Source organism: Ptiloglossa arizonensis, chromosome 9 (genome assembly GCF_051014685.1).
Source record: "Ptiloglossa arizonensis isolate GNS036 chromosome 9, iyPtiAriz1_principal, whole genome shotgun sequence".
Lineage (NCBI taxonomy): Eukaryota > Metazoa > Arthropoda > Insecta > Hymenoptera > Colletidae > Ptiloglossa > Ptiloglossa arizonensis.
The window spans coordinates 2,022,207-2,037,667 of record NC_135056.1 but is presented as its reverse complement, the minus strand read 5'-3'; the positions used below and the strand labels follow the sequence as shown (position 1 = coordinate 2,037,667).

General features: G+C 36.3%; 3 protein-coding genes across 7 annotated transcripts in view; 2 read left to right on the top strand and 1 right to left on the bottom strand.

The window, feature by feature from the left end:
- Positions 1-9,851, top strand: part of Singed (fascin domain-containing protein singed) — a 75,354-nt gene extending 65,503 nt beyond the window's left edge. For both annotated transcript variants that reach the window (XM_076320915.1, XM_076320914.1), the window contains exons 7-8: positions 8,010-8,480; positions 9,115-9,851. In XM_076320915.1, the coding sequence (XP_076177030.1) occupies positions 8,010-8,480; positions 9,115-9,320 (677 nt within the window). In that variant the 3' untranslated portion in view covers positions 9,321-9,851. The remainder of the gene's footprint in view (positions 1-8,009; positions 8,481-9,114) is intronic.
- Positions 611-7,126, top strand: LOC143151607 (uncharacterized). Its single transcript, XM_076320932.1, has 3 exons — positions 611-1,416; positions 2,037-3,573; positions 5,035-7,126. The coding sequence occupies exons 2-3, from the start codon at positions 3,501-3,503 to the stop codon at positions 5,445-5,447; spliced, it is 486 nt and encodes a 161-aa protein (XP_076177047.1). The 5' UTR covers positions 611-1,416; positions 2,037-3,500; the 3' UTR covers positions 5,448-7,126.
- Positions 9,852-10,838: 987 nt separating the features above from the next.
- On the bottom strand, positions 10,839-14,668 carry Rnasez (ribonuclease Z). Of its 4 annotated transcripts, none has more exons than XM_076320907.1 (7): positions 14,525-14,668; positions 13,861-14,066; positions 13,030-13,747; positions 12,438-12,751; positions 11,952-12,350; positions 11,497-11,840; positions 10,839-11,385 (listed from the first exon to the last, which is right to left on the bottom strand). In XM_076320907.1, the coding sequence occupies exons 2-7, from the start codon at positions 14,026-14,028 to the stop codon at positions 11,010-11,012; spliced, it is 2,319 nt and encodes a 772-aa protein (XP_076177022.1). In that variant the 5' UTR covers positions 14,029-14,066; positions 14,525-14,668; the 3' UTR covers positions 10,839-11,009. The 4 variants fall into 4 exon arrangements, with proteins under 4 accessions (XP_076177022.1, XP_076177023.1, XP_076177025.1 ...); XM_076320908.1 differs by having other exon boundaries at positions 14,529-14,668; XM_076320910.1 differs by lacking the exon at positions 14,525-14,668 and adding an exon at positions 14,168-14,331 and having other exon boundaries at positions 13,861-14,087.
- Positions 14,669-15,461: the final 793 nt, after the last annotated feature.

Here is a 15,461-nt window from a genome sequence, read left to right as displayed (position 1 = left end):
CCATGCCCGGACAGCACCTGCACCATACGGAAGGTGAGTGAGCCATAACCTCTGCTTAGCCACTCCAGTAAAAGTGGTCAGACAGTCCGCACAGTCTGCTAGCCGAACATCGGTTCGTCCTCGGCTCGCTGAATGAACCTCCTTCAATCCTCCCCGACGGCCAGTACCAACATGTCCGCATAACATGTTAAACTGATGCCGTTGGGAAGGTCTTCAGCTCGCAGAATGGTATCATGTCCGATGTTCCATAACAAGAGCCCCGGCAGAGACTCTGCAGTAAGGATATTAACCCTTCAGGTACTACAGAGAACTCTACGTTTCTATCCTAGCGGTTGATGCGTGTTTTTCGTTGATTTGTATAGTTCCTAGTAAGTTATATCTTTTATCTTCATTCTATTAATACATCTTTAGTATATAATGCCTGAAAGGTATAACAATATTTACTACAAAATTAGTAATATTAATAATATTAGTTATAAAATATATAAAGATAACAAAATTATAAAAGATATAAAATATTAATATATATAGATTACATATTAAATACATGCAGTTCATCAACGGCAATAATGATTTTTAAAGTCCTTCCGTTAACCTGACAAAAAAAGAAATCAAAAGTTATAACCCAAGTTAATCAATTTTTAGTCACTACCATTTCTGCATTCTTTTACTTTCGATACTGTAGTCACGCATCGAACGGTGTGCTCTTAGTATAAACAATTCTAAAAATTTAGCCACCTTAATATACAAACCTTTTATATACAGAAGATAAGAGTGGGTCGGTCCAACATACTAGCTCTAGCCGTTAGCAAGAACACGTAGAACGGTACGGCGTACCGACACAGGTACAGCGTACGGAGACCGTACCTGAAGGGTTAAAGGCATTGGTGATGTCTAACGACACCGCCAGTGCCAACCTATAGTCTTGGAGACGATCGACCAAGAGGGATCGGACGCAACCAATGGCGACTATCGTGGACCGTCCCTCCCAAACCCGAACTGACAGTCAACCAGATCGGGCCCACCATGCAACAGGTGCTCGACAATGCGGGTCCCCAGCACTCTTTCCAACAACTTACCCGCATTGTGGAGTAGAAAAATGGATCGGTAGACAGACGTCTAGTTCACAAGCCTGCTTTCCTTCTGGAGGAGGACCATTCGAGCTACTTTCCAAGTGCCCGGCAACGAAAAATCAGCCCCAGTTTCCACTATGGACCCTTCCCCACGTCGCATACACGTCAGCTCCTACCCTCGGTTAATAAGCCGAAAATCGAAGTCCGCCAACCAGTCGCCCAGGGTCACGCTCCTTCGATTGGTCCTGGAGGATCCCGAACCCACAGATCTGGAGTTGAAGTTCCCCAGGACGAGCACCGGCCGAGTCGCGAGCTGCACGAGGCACGACCCCACCCCGGCCAGGTACTGATCGAAGGCAACGATATCGCAGCTGGGCGACACGTAGCCCCCCCCCCCCCCCTCCAACACCGACAGTGACAAATCGCACAGCACGCTTCATGAGAACTTGGCACATTAACCCTTTGCGGACGGGACGGTTCAAAGTGAACCGTACCGTGGTGCCGAGCTCCTGCCGCGATAGTCATTTAAAATTACCAGCGCATATTTCTGCTTAACCTCGGCCATCGACATGCATTTAGGTGGGACACATATATGCGTTTCTCGGCTCTATCAACTGTTTTCGCCAAACGTATATACGAGTTCTTCGGCCAATTTGATGATTTGCGTAAAACGCATATATGCGGCGCTCGTCCGCAAAGGGTTAAATCTGTGTCGTGCGACAGTGGTTGAGGTTAGTCTGGAGGAAGAGCCGGAAAGCCATTATTTACCGACATCCCCGCCTCTTCCAGGCGTCCTTCCCGTGCCTGTGACAGCGTGTCGCCACTCCAGGCCGGCCCGAATCTCAATGCTCGCCTCTTCTATCGGAAGAGAGGTGCACAGTTTTTTACCCCCCCCCCCCCCCCCCCCCCAATTCTCTGTGCCCTCATATCACCACCAATCTCCCGACCTTTGCCGTCTTACAGGCAGCAAAGAGAAGGTATCAGGTCCAAGCCGACTCTAGGCCGAAGGGGGGCAATTGGATTTCTCCGACCTATATGACCCTCTCCGTGCAAGCCCTTACTCTGGCAAACGCCCGGATAACCTCATCCTGGACGATCGAGTTATCCAGCCCATTCACGCGTAGCTCCACGTGCTACGTGGGCCGGGCGACTCGGACAACCTGAACCGCCAAAACCTCGCTCATTCGTTGAGCGAGACGGTCTACCTTAATCCCGCCATCAGGATTGGGGATACCTAGGATGAGAGTTCTGGTCACCGTGCGCTTCGGTCGCACCTACGCGATCTCGATTTTCGACTTAGGCGTTCTCATCGCGTTTTATGTGAGAATCCCCTTCAGGGACGGGATTAGCGTTATCGCTGCCATCTTTGAGGGGCGACCTAGACGGGGCTTGGCTTTCCGCTTCGCCCTTTGCCTTCTGCTTTCTAACAATCGCCACAGTACCAACTCCACCGGGGAAGGCAATAGTGGCAGCCGGACGGCCTTTTTGGCCATATTTTTCGCTTTTCGGTGAAGTAATTCCGTCTACGCCACCGCGGTTAGGGGTGGCGACGGCGGCAACAGCAGCAGTAGTGGCACCAATACGGCTGCTGGCGGATTCCTTTCTCCTGCAGCAGCAGCAGCTTTTGTAGTACCGCTTTTGGTCTTAGAAGGGGCCACGGTGAGCTGGCCTTTTGGCTTCACAAGCCCTGCCGCTCTAATGCCAGCAACGTCCACCGACACACGCTTCGTGCCCCTTGAAAGTTCCGGAGGCCAGTCGGCGCCTGGAGGTAGTCACCCGCCTGAGCAAGCGCTCCCGAGGTCGGGCGTAGGTCCCTCCGTATTTTGACCCTGAGTGCAGCCATTATGACAGCTATTTTGACGTCTATGAGGAGCGTTGAGCTCTTCGCGGCGGAAAGGACATCTGTCGCAACTCTCCCACAAACGTATCCAGGAACGGGTGACAGAGGCGACGATCCCGAAGGGTGTCCCCACCGGTGAATGTTTCAATTGTTCCTTCATGTCCGCTAATCGTGACCGAAGCTAGGCGTTAGTAATATCCAGGACTCCTGGAGAACCCAATATGCCCTCTCCATCGTCATCCTCATGGCTTGAGTAGTGGCACTCAACCCTCGTAAGAGAGTTGTCACTTTTTCGATTGATTTCAGGGACGAGGCAATACAAGAGGATACGTCGGCATTATCCTTGTCTCTGAGGTCCTCCTCGCTTCGTATCGTACGAGCAGCGGACGCGGAGATAGTTGTCTCCACTTTCCGCTTCTCTGTAGTACTCTTCCTTGCTTCTCTTTACGGCAAGAACTGCCAAGGACAAGACAGCGTTTTGTTCCACCGGTATCGAGGCGGGTACAGGTACCCCCTCCGTCGCCACACTTCGAGCCTTGGTCTCTTTCCCTTCACTTTTTTAAGTTTTAATATAAACTCCATAGTAAATGCTACGAGGAGGTCGAAGTGTAAGTCGACCCGGACAGAGCTGCTTTACCCGGACAGAGTCGCCTTACTCGAGTAAGTCTACAGTGGATAAAATTTCTATAAGAACACCGTGATCTTTAATAATAATTTAAATAATTTTAATGCTATAATGAAAGAAATGCTAGGGAAAAATTAAGAGGTAATAGAAACTGAAAAAGGAATATATAAATCTAAAAGAAATAGTTTATTTTTGTCGTAAACAAAGTATTACAATTTTACAAACAGAAATATGGCGAAATTTGTATAAGAACGGTCTTTTAAATTTGTCATAGAGAACTAAGAATTGAAAAATTAATAACTAATACTACCACCACTGTTCTTAATTGTATCAAATATCCTATTTTTCATACTATTAATTAGTTTCTTTAATGTTATTTTTTTGAATTTTTTTCCATCCATATCTTATTGCAGTCTCTAGCTTTTTAATGTTATTGTATTGCTTTCCATTTTTATATACTACACGTGATAAAATTCCCCACAAGTTCTCCTCTGGATTTAGATTTGAAGAACGAGAGGATGACCACTTCAAGATTTGCCACTTGAATTATGTACCGCAGCGTTATCTTGTTGAAATATACCATTATTTTCATAATGATCTTTAATAAATATAATAAAATCAAAATATCTTCCAAAGGATTAATATACTTTTCTGCATTCATCCTTATCGAAATTTTACAAATTGGTGTTTTCGAATTATAACTAAATGCTACCCAAACCATAAAAACTTCCACCATCAAAATTTCTTCTCATGCTTATGGTTTTATCTTTCCTTAAGTCATGCCAATAACATTTGTATTCGTTTAGGCAGTCAAGGTTAAACTTTTTCTCATCCGAAAATATGACATCCTTCCATTCTTCGACTATTCTTTCGTATAGTTACAGGTAGTTGGAGATCTGTTTTTACTTGAGCGCCAGTTCTAATATTATTCATAATTTCTTTAAAAACACGAGAATGATCACACCTAGTTAATTTTCTATTGCCTTCGGAATAGTGGTTTTTTTCATAATTAATACCTAATTTCAAGTAGTTATATACACAGGTGCTAGATTTATTGATTTCTTTTTGTAATTTCTCGAATAGAGAATTTTGTGCATCCTGATATGCATCTATTATTGCTCTCTCCTGGAAAGACAAAACTTTCCCCAGCGGCACTATAATATGCCGTCGAATTATTTAACGGTATTGTATGAACATTGTATTTCGATATCAATACTCTCTCTTAGTGAGACGATACCGATGTTTCTTCTGTCAACGATGAAACAAAACTGTGGAAAACTTACTGTTCTTATACAAATTCCGTCATTGTTTCTGTCAGTGTATTAAAGTCTCGGTTTACCAAGCTTTGAGCTACAATTTTTTTTACATTTACTATATCTCAGTAATGATGCAGTGGTTGCCGAAAGATTTTCTCGTACCAATGCCAGCCGTTTATAAAATAAAGGAATATTTGACAAAAAATCATAGTGTTCTTATAGGAATTTCGTCTACTGTAGATACTGTAAGGGGTCGGCAGGTATCCGGAGTTGGCCGCTTGAGATTGGGGCTTCCTTCCACCCCCACCTCAACCGCGAATCCCATCGAGTCAGATCGGATCCACCTCGCGACATGTGTCCGACGGTGCAGGCCACCAGCACTCTCTCCAGAAGATTACGCAGGTCCTTCCACAGGACCTTCGGGTCATCTTCCAAGTGAAGGGGAATCACCCGGTCTCAAAGCAGCGATCAAACAGCTACTGGAAGCCGTCACCGAGGACGCCCTGGGACGCCAAGACCCAGACCCAGCTAGACACTTCGTCAGGACTCAGGGTGGAGTTCTTCAGCCCAAACTTTCGGATGGCTGCGGCCAGCTCCTCAACTATCACTCCCAGCTCGGCGAACCAGGTGGTCGAGTCCGCCAAGGGACGTGACTCGCCATCACCCACTATGGGGAAGAGCGAGTTAACCACGTCCCTCAGGAGCTAAGGGTCGAGTCCGCCAAGGGACGTGACTCGCCATCACCCACTATGGGGAAGAGCGAGTTAACCACGTCCCTCAGGAGCTGAGGGTCGAGATCCTCGATGATTATTGGGGGCGCCCATGGGCGGAGATTGTTCAACACCGCCTTATATAGGGGTCCTCATGGATCTTGCTCGAGGGTCTCGAGGGTCTCGAGGAGTTCTTTCCAACAATGGGTCTTGGCCCTTTTGATGAAGATCTGCAGAGCCCAGCGTGCGTTGCCACTGTCGTCTGCACGCCGTCGTCATCAAGGCAGCCGAGGCGGCAGCGTGCGTGGATGTACTGGCTTACGGGTCCGGACACACGCGGTCCTCAAATCCGCGATTTCGCTTGACTATTAGTACACAGCCTGACAAGGAAATCCCGGACCGACCCGAGTCATCGCCGCGTTACAAATGCTGGCGACGGTGCGCCTGAGTCGAGCCACCTCCTCCTCCAGTTCGGACAGCTTGGCCTCTTGCTGCGACCAGGTAATCCGCGAGAGCAGATGCTGTGAAGGCGTCCTTGTCAAGGCGCTGAAGTGCCTATCTGCGCGGTGGAGTGCCACCCTCAGATGGACGGTGGTGCCGCCTGGTATCACGGGCAGACAGGACCATTCAGATATACAGATGGATCGATAATGTCTTCGCTTTCACCACCACTTCCCATCCACACACCATACGCGCGAGGCCGAGGTATCCAAACGTCAAGTCCAATATGGACCCACCCCCCGTCGCCGCGTCGAAACCTGTCACCCAGTCGCTCTGGAATCCGGCCCTTCAATTCGTCCTGGGGAAGCCCCAAACCACAAACTTGGAATTAAGATCCCCTAGGACGAGCACCGGTCGAGGCATGAGCCTCCCAAGGCTTAACCCTACATTGGCTAAGTACTGCTCGAAGGCAACGAGCCCATAGTCGTCTTCCCATACAATCGCCACCGAGCTGCCCGCGACTCCCAACCAGTGCGGATAATCACGGACGTCTTGTACTTCCTTACGCTGGCGCACCTCTACGCCCCTCGATTACCTTCACCAGGACACAACACTTATGTACCTATATGGGGCATGCCTCCGAGTTGCGTTGTCCTTCGTCCAACCACTCCGGTAGAAATGGTTAGATAACCTCGGCAGAGTCTTGCTTAGTGGTTAACTAACCTGCTCCTAGATGAAATTTATTACTGCTGATTCTATTTGTTCTTGTATGCTATAGTTAGTATTTTCTTTGAAATACTTTTTGTACTGATTCCGATCTGTACTATAGTTGCACAATTGATGATATGTGGTGCATTTTAGTACACCTATATATATGTATAAATATTTGAACAGGATTAAGAAGTGATTTGAGCTAAAATAAAGGCAAGATTGAGTTTTAAGGTTAATGAAATTCTTTAATTATTATAAAGTCAAGCAAATCATCAGTTGTTACCGTATCTAAATGAGTTAAATAATTTTAATCGAATCTTATTGTGGTCGAATTCTACCAAAGCTTGTAGAAAAACTCAATCACTGTTTAACAATTTCACAACATTTTAAAATTTATTAGAAAAACAAAAGAGATAAATCAGTGGGGGTTCCTTATTTATTAAGAAACAAACTTGAAGTACTTTGAGGTGTGATTCTCTTTTCTCATACACAATACGATTGACTCTTTTTTATATTGAATTAAATTTATGCATAAAAAATGGACCATCTATAAGGGACCCTCTCAAGGTTTGTTGGCTGCAGCTAATATTATTTGTTATTTCTTTGTAAGATCGGTTAAAACCATAAATGTGTACAAATATTGCCAAAAAATTTAAATTATGTACGAAAAAGTATGCTATACACATACAATAAATACAAAAAATGAACCTGTTCCACCATGGAAGGAAAGCTTCCACTATTTCAAACCTGTTACCAACGGATATATTACCATTGCTTCTTCAAGTATTTGGATTACTTAAGGGAAAAAATACTAAAGGATGAAACAACAATTAAAAACGCTTTTAGAAAATTCATCATGTCGGGAAAACTAGATTCATTCAATAATGAAATAAATGTACTTATGCAACTTAATAAAAATGAAAAGTAAGATAAAAACATTTTAAAGTATAGATGAAAAGTTTCTCAAATAAATGTAGTACTTTTATCTGTCATATAAATCTGTTTGTCAAATGAATCCATTGAAAATTTTATTTTATTCCAATATAAATTTTTTCCTACGTAAATGCTCAGGTTTTTAAGTTGGTAACAATCCTGAATCAAGGCTTGGAAACATTTGGGATCTCGAACACTTATACGTAATAGAATTACTTTCAGGTAGCAAACACTTAAAAAAATTCCTTTGTGTCCTTAGGTTTAAAATACTTTGCAAGATTTCACATTATATCAAAATCTAAGATATCGTAACTCTAGCCAAAAAGTAAAATTATATTAGTTTTTAACTTTTAATCATAGATTCTGTTCTTTTTTATAGTATACCTATTTAAATAGCAATAATATTCATTGTTGTTTTAGGAGTTGATGTAACAGCTAATCAGGACGAAATCTCTGGGCATGAAACTTTCCAACTAGAATTTGATCGTGTAACTAAAAGGTGGTATGTACGTACCATGCAAGATCGTTATTGGAGCCTTGAAGCTGGAGGAGGAATTCAGGCATCGGAGCACAAACGCTCTTCCAATGCGCTGTTTGATTTGATTTGGCAATCAGAAGATGGTACAGTGGCTCTACGTGCTAACAATGGCAAATTCTTAGCAACCAAACGCTCTGGACATCTGTATGCCAATGCAGATTCTGTAAATGGATCAGATTCAGATGCTAGTAAATATTACTTTTACTTGATGAATAGGCCTGTTTTAGTTTTGCGCTGTGAACAAGGATTCGTAGGACCTAAAAGCGCGACTAGTTCAAAACTAGAATGCAATAAAGCCATCTATGAAACCATCAGAGTGGAGAGATGCGAGCGCGGAATCGTTAGTTTTAAAGGTAAAAAGTTCTTCCAATCAATTTTTTTTAATCTATAAAGATTTTTTAAAATGAAAAGGCCCATTTCTAAATATGAAGACTATTGGAGGAAACAAGAAATATTCAGATTGAATATAATTATCTGTTGGTAAATAAAGAGAACCATTAGTAAACATTATATATTAAAAAACGAGTATTATCTAACAAAAAAACTGTTTTAATTTTGGAAGTATGGATGGAAGATGGTACACATGCTAACAGCTTAGATTCAAGGTTTAACATTAGTTATTGGTAATTATAGAAACTTCTGGTTATTTTCTACATACTTTCATAAGACTAAATATCTTTTAATCTTGTTTCAATGATGGAATCTCCTTCAAAATGTGTAAACGCAACACCCCTGTTAAGCATCAACCGTCTTATACTTTCAAACTTTTAATCCTTAATTTATCGAAAATTTTTGAACATTCCTTGTTTAATTCATATTTACAAAACAATCTTTTGTTTAACATTACAGGATTTGCTGTAATACATTGCACTCGTAAAATAATTTAGTTACAATTATATTATAGTATTAATAATAATTATAAGTTAATATATCATTTTTTGCATAACGTGGAATTCTATTTAATACATTTTTTTAAATTAAAAATAGGTCAAAACGGCAAGTACTGGCACGCAGATGGTGAAGGAGTGAACGTGGATTCCGATATAGCATCTAATGGTTTTTATTTGGAACTACGAGAACCTTCTCGTATTTGTATTAAACACACTGACGGAAGATATCTTGCAGCAGGAAAGAATGGAGCGTTGCGTTTGGGCGAAACAGATTATGAAACTGCTACAAAATGGGAATTCTAATCAATTCAGTGATCATGTAAAAGCTGTGTTCTTTTCAAACTTTTGTCAAATCCATTCTGTTTTCATAAATTTGAGGAAATAAATTATATTCAAATTTAGCAAATAAAAATTCATTTTAAATAGAAATTATATATACAACCAATGCAATTTAATAAATAAAGTCTTAAGGAAAGATTTTATAAGATACAAAATCAAGAAATAAAAAAAGATCAAAGCAATGTTAGTTCGAAAACATACGATCGAAGTTTTAAAAGAACATAGTTAAAATTCACTGCCCTTTTTATAGCTTCAAATGTAATCTAATATCATATTTATAAGTACAGGAAGAGCTCCTATTGAGTACTTAATTAGGAGTACATTATCGAATTGACTTTTCTACGATTTTTAATATTACTTTTAACTAATGACTTTCTCTACTCATGAAATATTGTATAAGACTGATGTTTGCAGAGTAACTAGTAGTTATTATATCGTTCCTTAATTAAAAAAAGATTTAACAATGCTATATAATTTCTTGGCGATAAAGTAATTGAGTTATTTTTTAACCATGTAAATTGAAAATTTTAAATATTAATTTCATTTTTTATTTGGCATATTCTTTTTCTAGATATAACGCTCAACTAATTGGCTGTTCATGCACTAGTAACAACAATCTATTTACCAATTTTTAACGGGATTTCATATTTTTAATTTTCGGAATTTTTCAACACACTATATTTTTAATTGAAATATAAATAATAGTGGCAGTAACGTAGTAAAACAAAAAATATTAATAATCTGACCGATCATTTATGTTAAAAAAAATTCAGTTTTCTAGTCTCTATATTAATATTATTACTACTTCTATTTGCATGTCTATGAAAGAGTTCATACACTACACAGAATACTTACGATGTATGTCAGTAAGCAAAATAGTATTTCAGTTTAAAAAAAACTAATCATTCCATAGAATAAACATATTTACTTTTCTTTACTCGATCATATTCTATCAACAGAAACGCACAAATTCATTGTTAGTGTAAACTTGCTGTCTAGTGTACATACCTTTAAAAAATCAGTCTAATAATCGAATTAATGTGTGTAATTGAAATCACCCTTTTTTTAGATTACAAATTTACATTTCGCGAGCTACATAGCAATGAGCGAAACATTTTTACAACTATTTTTGTGAAGAACCTTTATATCATAGTCTGTTTGAGAAATATTAAAAGCGAGTTTTATATTATTTAATACGAATTTTATGGGCGTGTAACGTATCGATTAGCTTATCAATAGATAAAATTTTCCTCTTTTTGTCGAATTTCGATGCTTTTGAAATGTACTAACACTTCGATTCGACAGAAAAGGAGAAATTATTTTTCGAGCTGCCTTTTATCTTTTATATGATACTTCTTTACTTTTCTTTTTTTTATATATAAGCAAGATTAATGTTAGAATCGTAATTTCAACGAAACAATTTGTAATTTACATTATTTATCATATTGAGGAAAGCGGGATAAACTAAATGCATTATGTAAGCAATAAATTCTGCTATCAAAAATTTATTTCGTTTATTAATTTCTTAACCTTTTCATTCCAATATTACTTAGTATTTGTTTATTTGTAATGTTAAATCAATTGTTCTAAGAAAGAAAACAATTTTAGATCATAAGTATAATTTTTTTATTGAAACAAATTAAAAATTTTTCTTTAATTCTTAATATGTTGTTTTGCAATTCGTCTTTCTGTTTCTTTAAAATATTCATAAAACATGAGTTTTAAGCATGGATAAAAAAGAGGTAACAGCCGCAGCTGTGACAATTTAATATCCATATTGTCATAAGCTAGGCCGACATTTTCTTCTTTTTCTGAAATTAATGGAAGCTTAGAATAACGCTGACTAAAATGAGTTAATAACGTGAATTTAGCATTCATTAATTTTCCAGCATTTATCGCTTCAGAACTTGTTGAGTGATATTTCTTTCTTGCTAACTGCTTAAGCGAATCTTCCATCGTTGCTTCATGAATTAATAAATCACAATTTTTACCCAAGGTTATAAGATTTTCACAAGGCATAGTATCACCACTGAAATAAAAATGTAATAAAAATAATTATTTTTATGGTTTTACTTATAAATGATTAACTATATGTAAAGAATTATATACATTCTGGAAATATTAGTTCTATTTAACTTACCTATAAACAATTTTTTTATTATCTTTAAGAGTAATAGCGACACCGAACGAATGTTTACAATGTTTGACCAAAATGGTATCTATTCTTTTAACATTTAATGAGTAGTAGAGCAAAGTTTCAGACAAATTAGACAATATATGTTTGTTTAAATATAAATCATAATTATTCACTAGTTTGTATAAATGTGAAATAGGTTCATAATGATGATGATAAAATTGCAACCATAATTCAATTTGTTTTGTAGTTAGTATATATATCGGTTCCTTTGTGTATTTTTCTCTTTCTTGTAGTAAACCAATGATACCTAAGTGATGATCTGCATGTACATGTGATATATAAATAGCCTAAAAAAATCAATTATGAACTCTTACATTAAATTAATCATCGATTGTTGACAAAATTAATGAAAGAAAATGTTATTTATTTATTCCTAATTATAATAATTAATCATGTACCTTAATAGAACGTAAAATGTTATCAACATTCGCATTTCCAAAATATCTAATAATTTGACCAATAGTCCCTTCGCCACAATCCAACAGGATACTATTATTTTCATCAATTCTCAAAAGAATAGCACTTATATTTCTAACTTTATTTGGTACACTAGAACCAGTACCTAACATAAGAACTCTTGGATACTCGCATGTGTTTGTTATGTTAAGTTGTTCAGTTCTCATGCTAATATTTTTTTTTAACTCTGTCAGAGTATCTGCAAACATAGGAATATTCCAAATACTTTCAATGTGTTCTTGTGATTTGGAATAAATCTTAGGTGTTGTCACCTGTTTCACATTTGGGCGTATTTCTAATGTTTGCATTGTTCTTGCTCGAATAATATTATCATTCTCAGTCTGAAATAAAATACTTACTATTTAAATTGACAAACTTCCTACTAAATTATTTTTATTTATACTACTGCTTAATCATAAATGTCTTACTTCTTTGTCTTCTTTTAAACTATCTTTGCTTAATAATGGAAATATTTCAGAATGAAGCATATTTAATATATATTGATTCTTAAAAACAGCATCACTGCCCATACAACAGTTTTTACTATTTAGAATTACATGTTGCGTTGTTTGTGGAAATGTGTTTATCCAGTTTTGGTATTTTGGATTGTCAAAAATTTTGTCAGGGGTAAAATGAAAAATGCATAACATTTCTTGTTCTTTTGATGGTACATTCTGATATTTTAAAAAATCAGGGTGATTCACAACAGAATCCAAATATTCTTCTGCAGGACAGTCTATTACTGAAAAGAAAATCGATAAATATAGTAAAACAAATCCATAGACATGCAAAACTATATTAAACAAATTAATTATTTGTATTTATTTACAGTTACTTTTACTGTTTTCAGGAAGAATTTATTATTATTATTTCTAAGCAAATTTAATAAACTATTGTTAGAAAATAAAAAATTTTTAAACTGGAGTAAGAACAAATGAATCAACAAATACCATAAACAAATAAAGTTTAAGATATTTATATTGATTGAAAATCTAATTAAACAAAAATTTTTAGATATACCTATAAAGGTGCTTATAGAACCCTCTTCTTCACAAACATCCTTGCTCATAAAAACTGTTCCATCATTTTTTATAACATTTATTCCCTTCTTTAGTAACTGTAAATGCGGACCAGAATCTAAACCTAATTCTAAACACTTCTCAAGTAACAATTTCCCACGTTTTGGATTAATTTCACAAGCGTAACACACAATATCTGCAGTAGTCTTAAATCTTTTTGCTACTTGTGCACAGTTTTCTCCTGTTTCTGTAGCATCGACGACTCTTTTTCCATGTTCATTTGATTTATATTCACTCTTATTATCTAATTTTAAGGAGTTTTCATCTGTAGTTTTTGAAAACTTTGTTATATGAATACTCCGGATAGTCATTATATTGTCTTTATAGGGTTCATGTTCACTGAGATCATTATAAGAAATGCTCAATTGTGGTAAAAAAATAAATGTCTTTAATGCATCCAAAAGATTATGCATTTTACTCAGACTATGAATATTTATTTCGTTTACACCATATTCTTGTAATGTTAAAAGCAAACCTGGTAATCCACCAATGTTTTTCCAAGAAGGTCTTGTCACAAATATATGATCTAATTTAGTTAGTTTAAGATGATGTTCATTGGCTAATCGTTGTGTTCCTTCTCCACAATTAAATATATAATTAGTATGGTCTGTTGAAAGAAATAAAGCACTTGGTGCTCCAGTAGCTCCAGTTCCAAGGACCTATTTTGAAAATTCTCAATTGTAATAAATATATTATTAATTTTATAAATATATAACAATTCAATTGATAATAAAATACTTTAATTAGTTCTGATCATAAATTTTTCAATTACTTGTAATGTTACATTGGCATTCATTTGGCGCAAGAGTTGCAATTTCTTCTTTTGACGCATTGCCATTTTATTATTTTCCAATAACTGCTTGCCCATTGTATAACAAAAATTAAATGTTTTGTAACAATGACTTGAAAAATAATTGCAAAAGAGTACACTAGACGTCATCACTTTCGATAGAAATTGTTAACATTATTTAATACATTCTGTAAAGAAAAACACATTTTCTACTTACATAATAATTAAAAACTATTGTAATTGTAACAAATATATAATCTTCGAGCTATAAATCTACAACTTAACATACCAAAGTTTTAATAAAAAAAACATTGCTTATTTACGAATAACCACTCTCCTATTAATTAAAGCATTTGTAACTCTAACGTTTAAAAGAACATGTTATTATGCACGCTACGTGTGCACAATCTTTCAATTTTTCTAATAAACTAAAAATTTGTTTTTTCAATACATTCAGTAAAATGATTTTATTTTTGAGTATACTTGATTTTTAACAATTATATGAAACACTAAATATATAAAATTATAAGCATAAGTTCCACCATATTCGTTTTCTATACGTGGATTAAAATAATTAGATCCGACAAAACGAAAAACTAATTACTAAATCACGCGATTTTGTAATGATCAAATAGAGCATTCTAACCTACATAGAGCCATATTAAATTTTCCCCACAACATAGACGCCATGTTCGAGTAACTTTCCTCTCGTCTTGAAAGATCTGAAATCCAATTTGTGGAAAGACAGCTTGATTGATCGTCGCACAGTTTTTCCGGAAAAAATGGATAAATAACAATTTTGAAAATTTTACGTAAACTGTATATATTTATTATAAATATAATTATAAATATACTTTAGTATTTTCCACTTAGTAAGTAAGTATCCACTTAGTAAGTATATATAAAAATACATGTATTTTTTAAATTTTTATATCGGGAAATATATTTACATATACATAAAAGTATTTATACATATATTATTATATGTACAATGTAGCGCCATACATGTTACATGTACCACTACAACTTCAATAACTAATACTTTACAACGTGAATAAATAAGTTTTCAAACTTCATTCTATATTTTTTCTTATGTTTAACTAATATTATATATTTAAAGTTATAGTATTCAAGGAAATACCGTTCAAAGTTTTCTACTAAAAAAACTACTCGAACCAACAAAGATGTAATGAAATAGAACTTATAGGAAGTTTAGAACTATAGGAAGTACAATTTTCATTGACTGTGCTAAGTCTCCCCCTTTTTCGACACCCTTGCTAGTGATAGTACTGACACTACTGACCAGGGGTATCGATTCTCAAAAAAAATATCGATTTTGAATCGAATCGATTGAAATTGATTCACCAAAAAATCGAACTTCAAAAAATCGATTCGAAAAATCAAATTTGTAATTTTCAGCACAAACTCGTATAACCTTTGAAATCGTTAAATTTGCATATTTATAATTTATATTTGAAACAAGGAAAAGGAAAGAATTGAATAGAATTTTAGTGATATCTCAATGTTCTATGTACGAACAGAAAACAGGAATTTGAAGAGTATTAACGTAGTATAGCAATAAA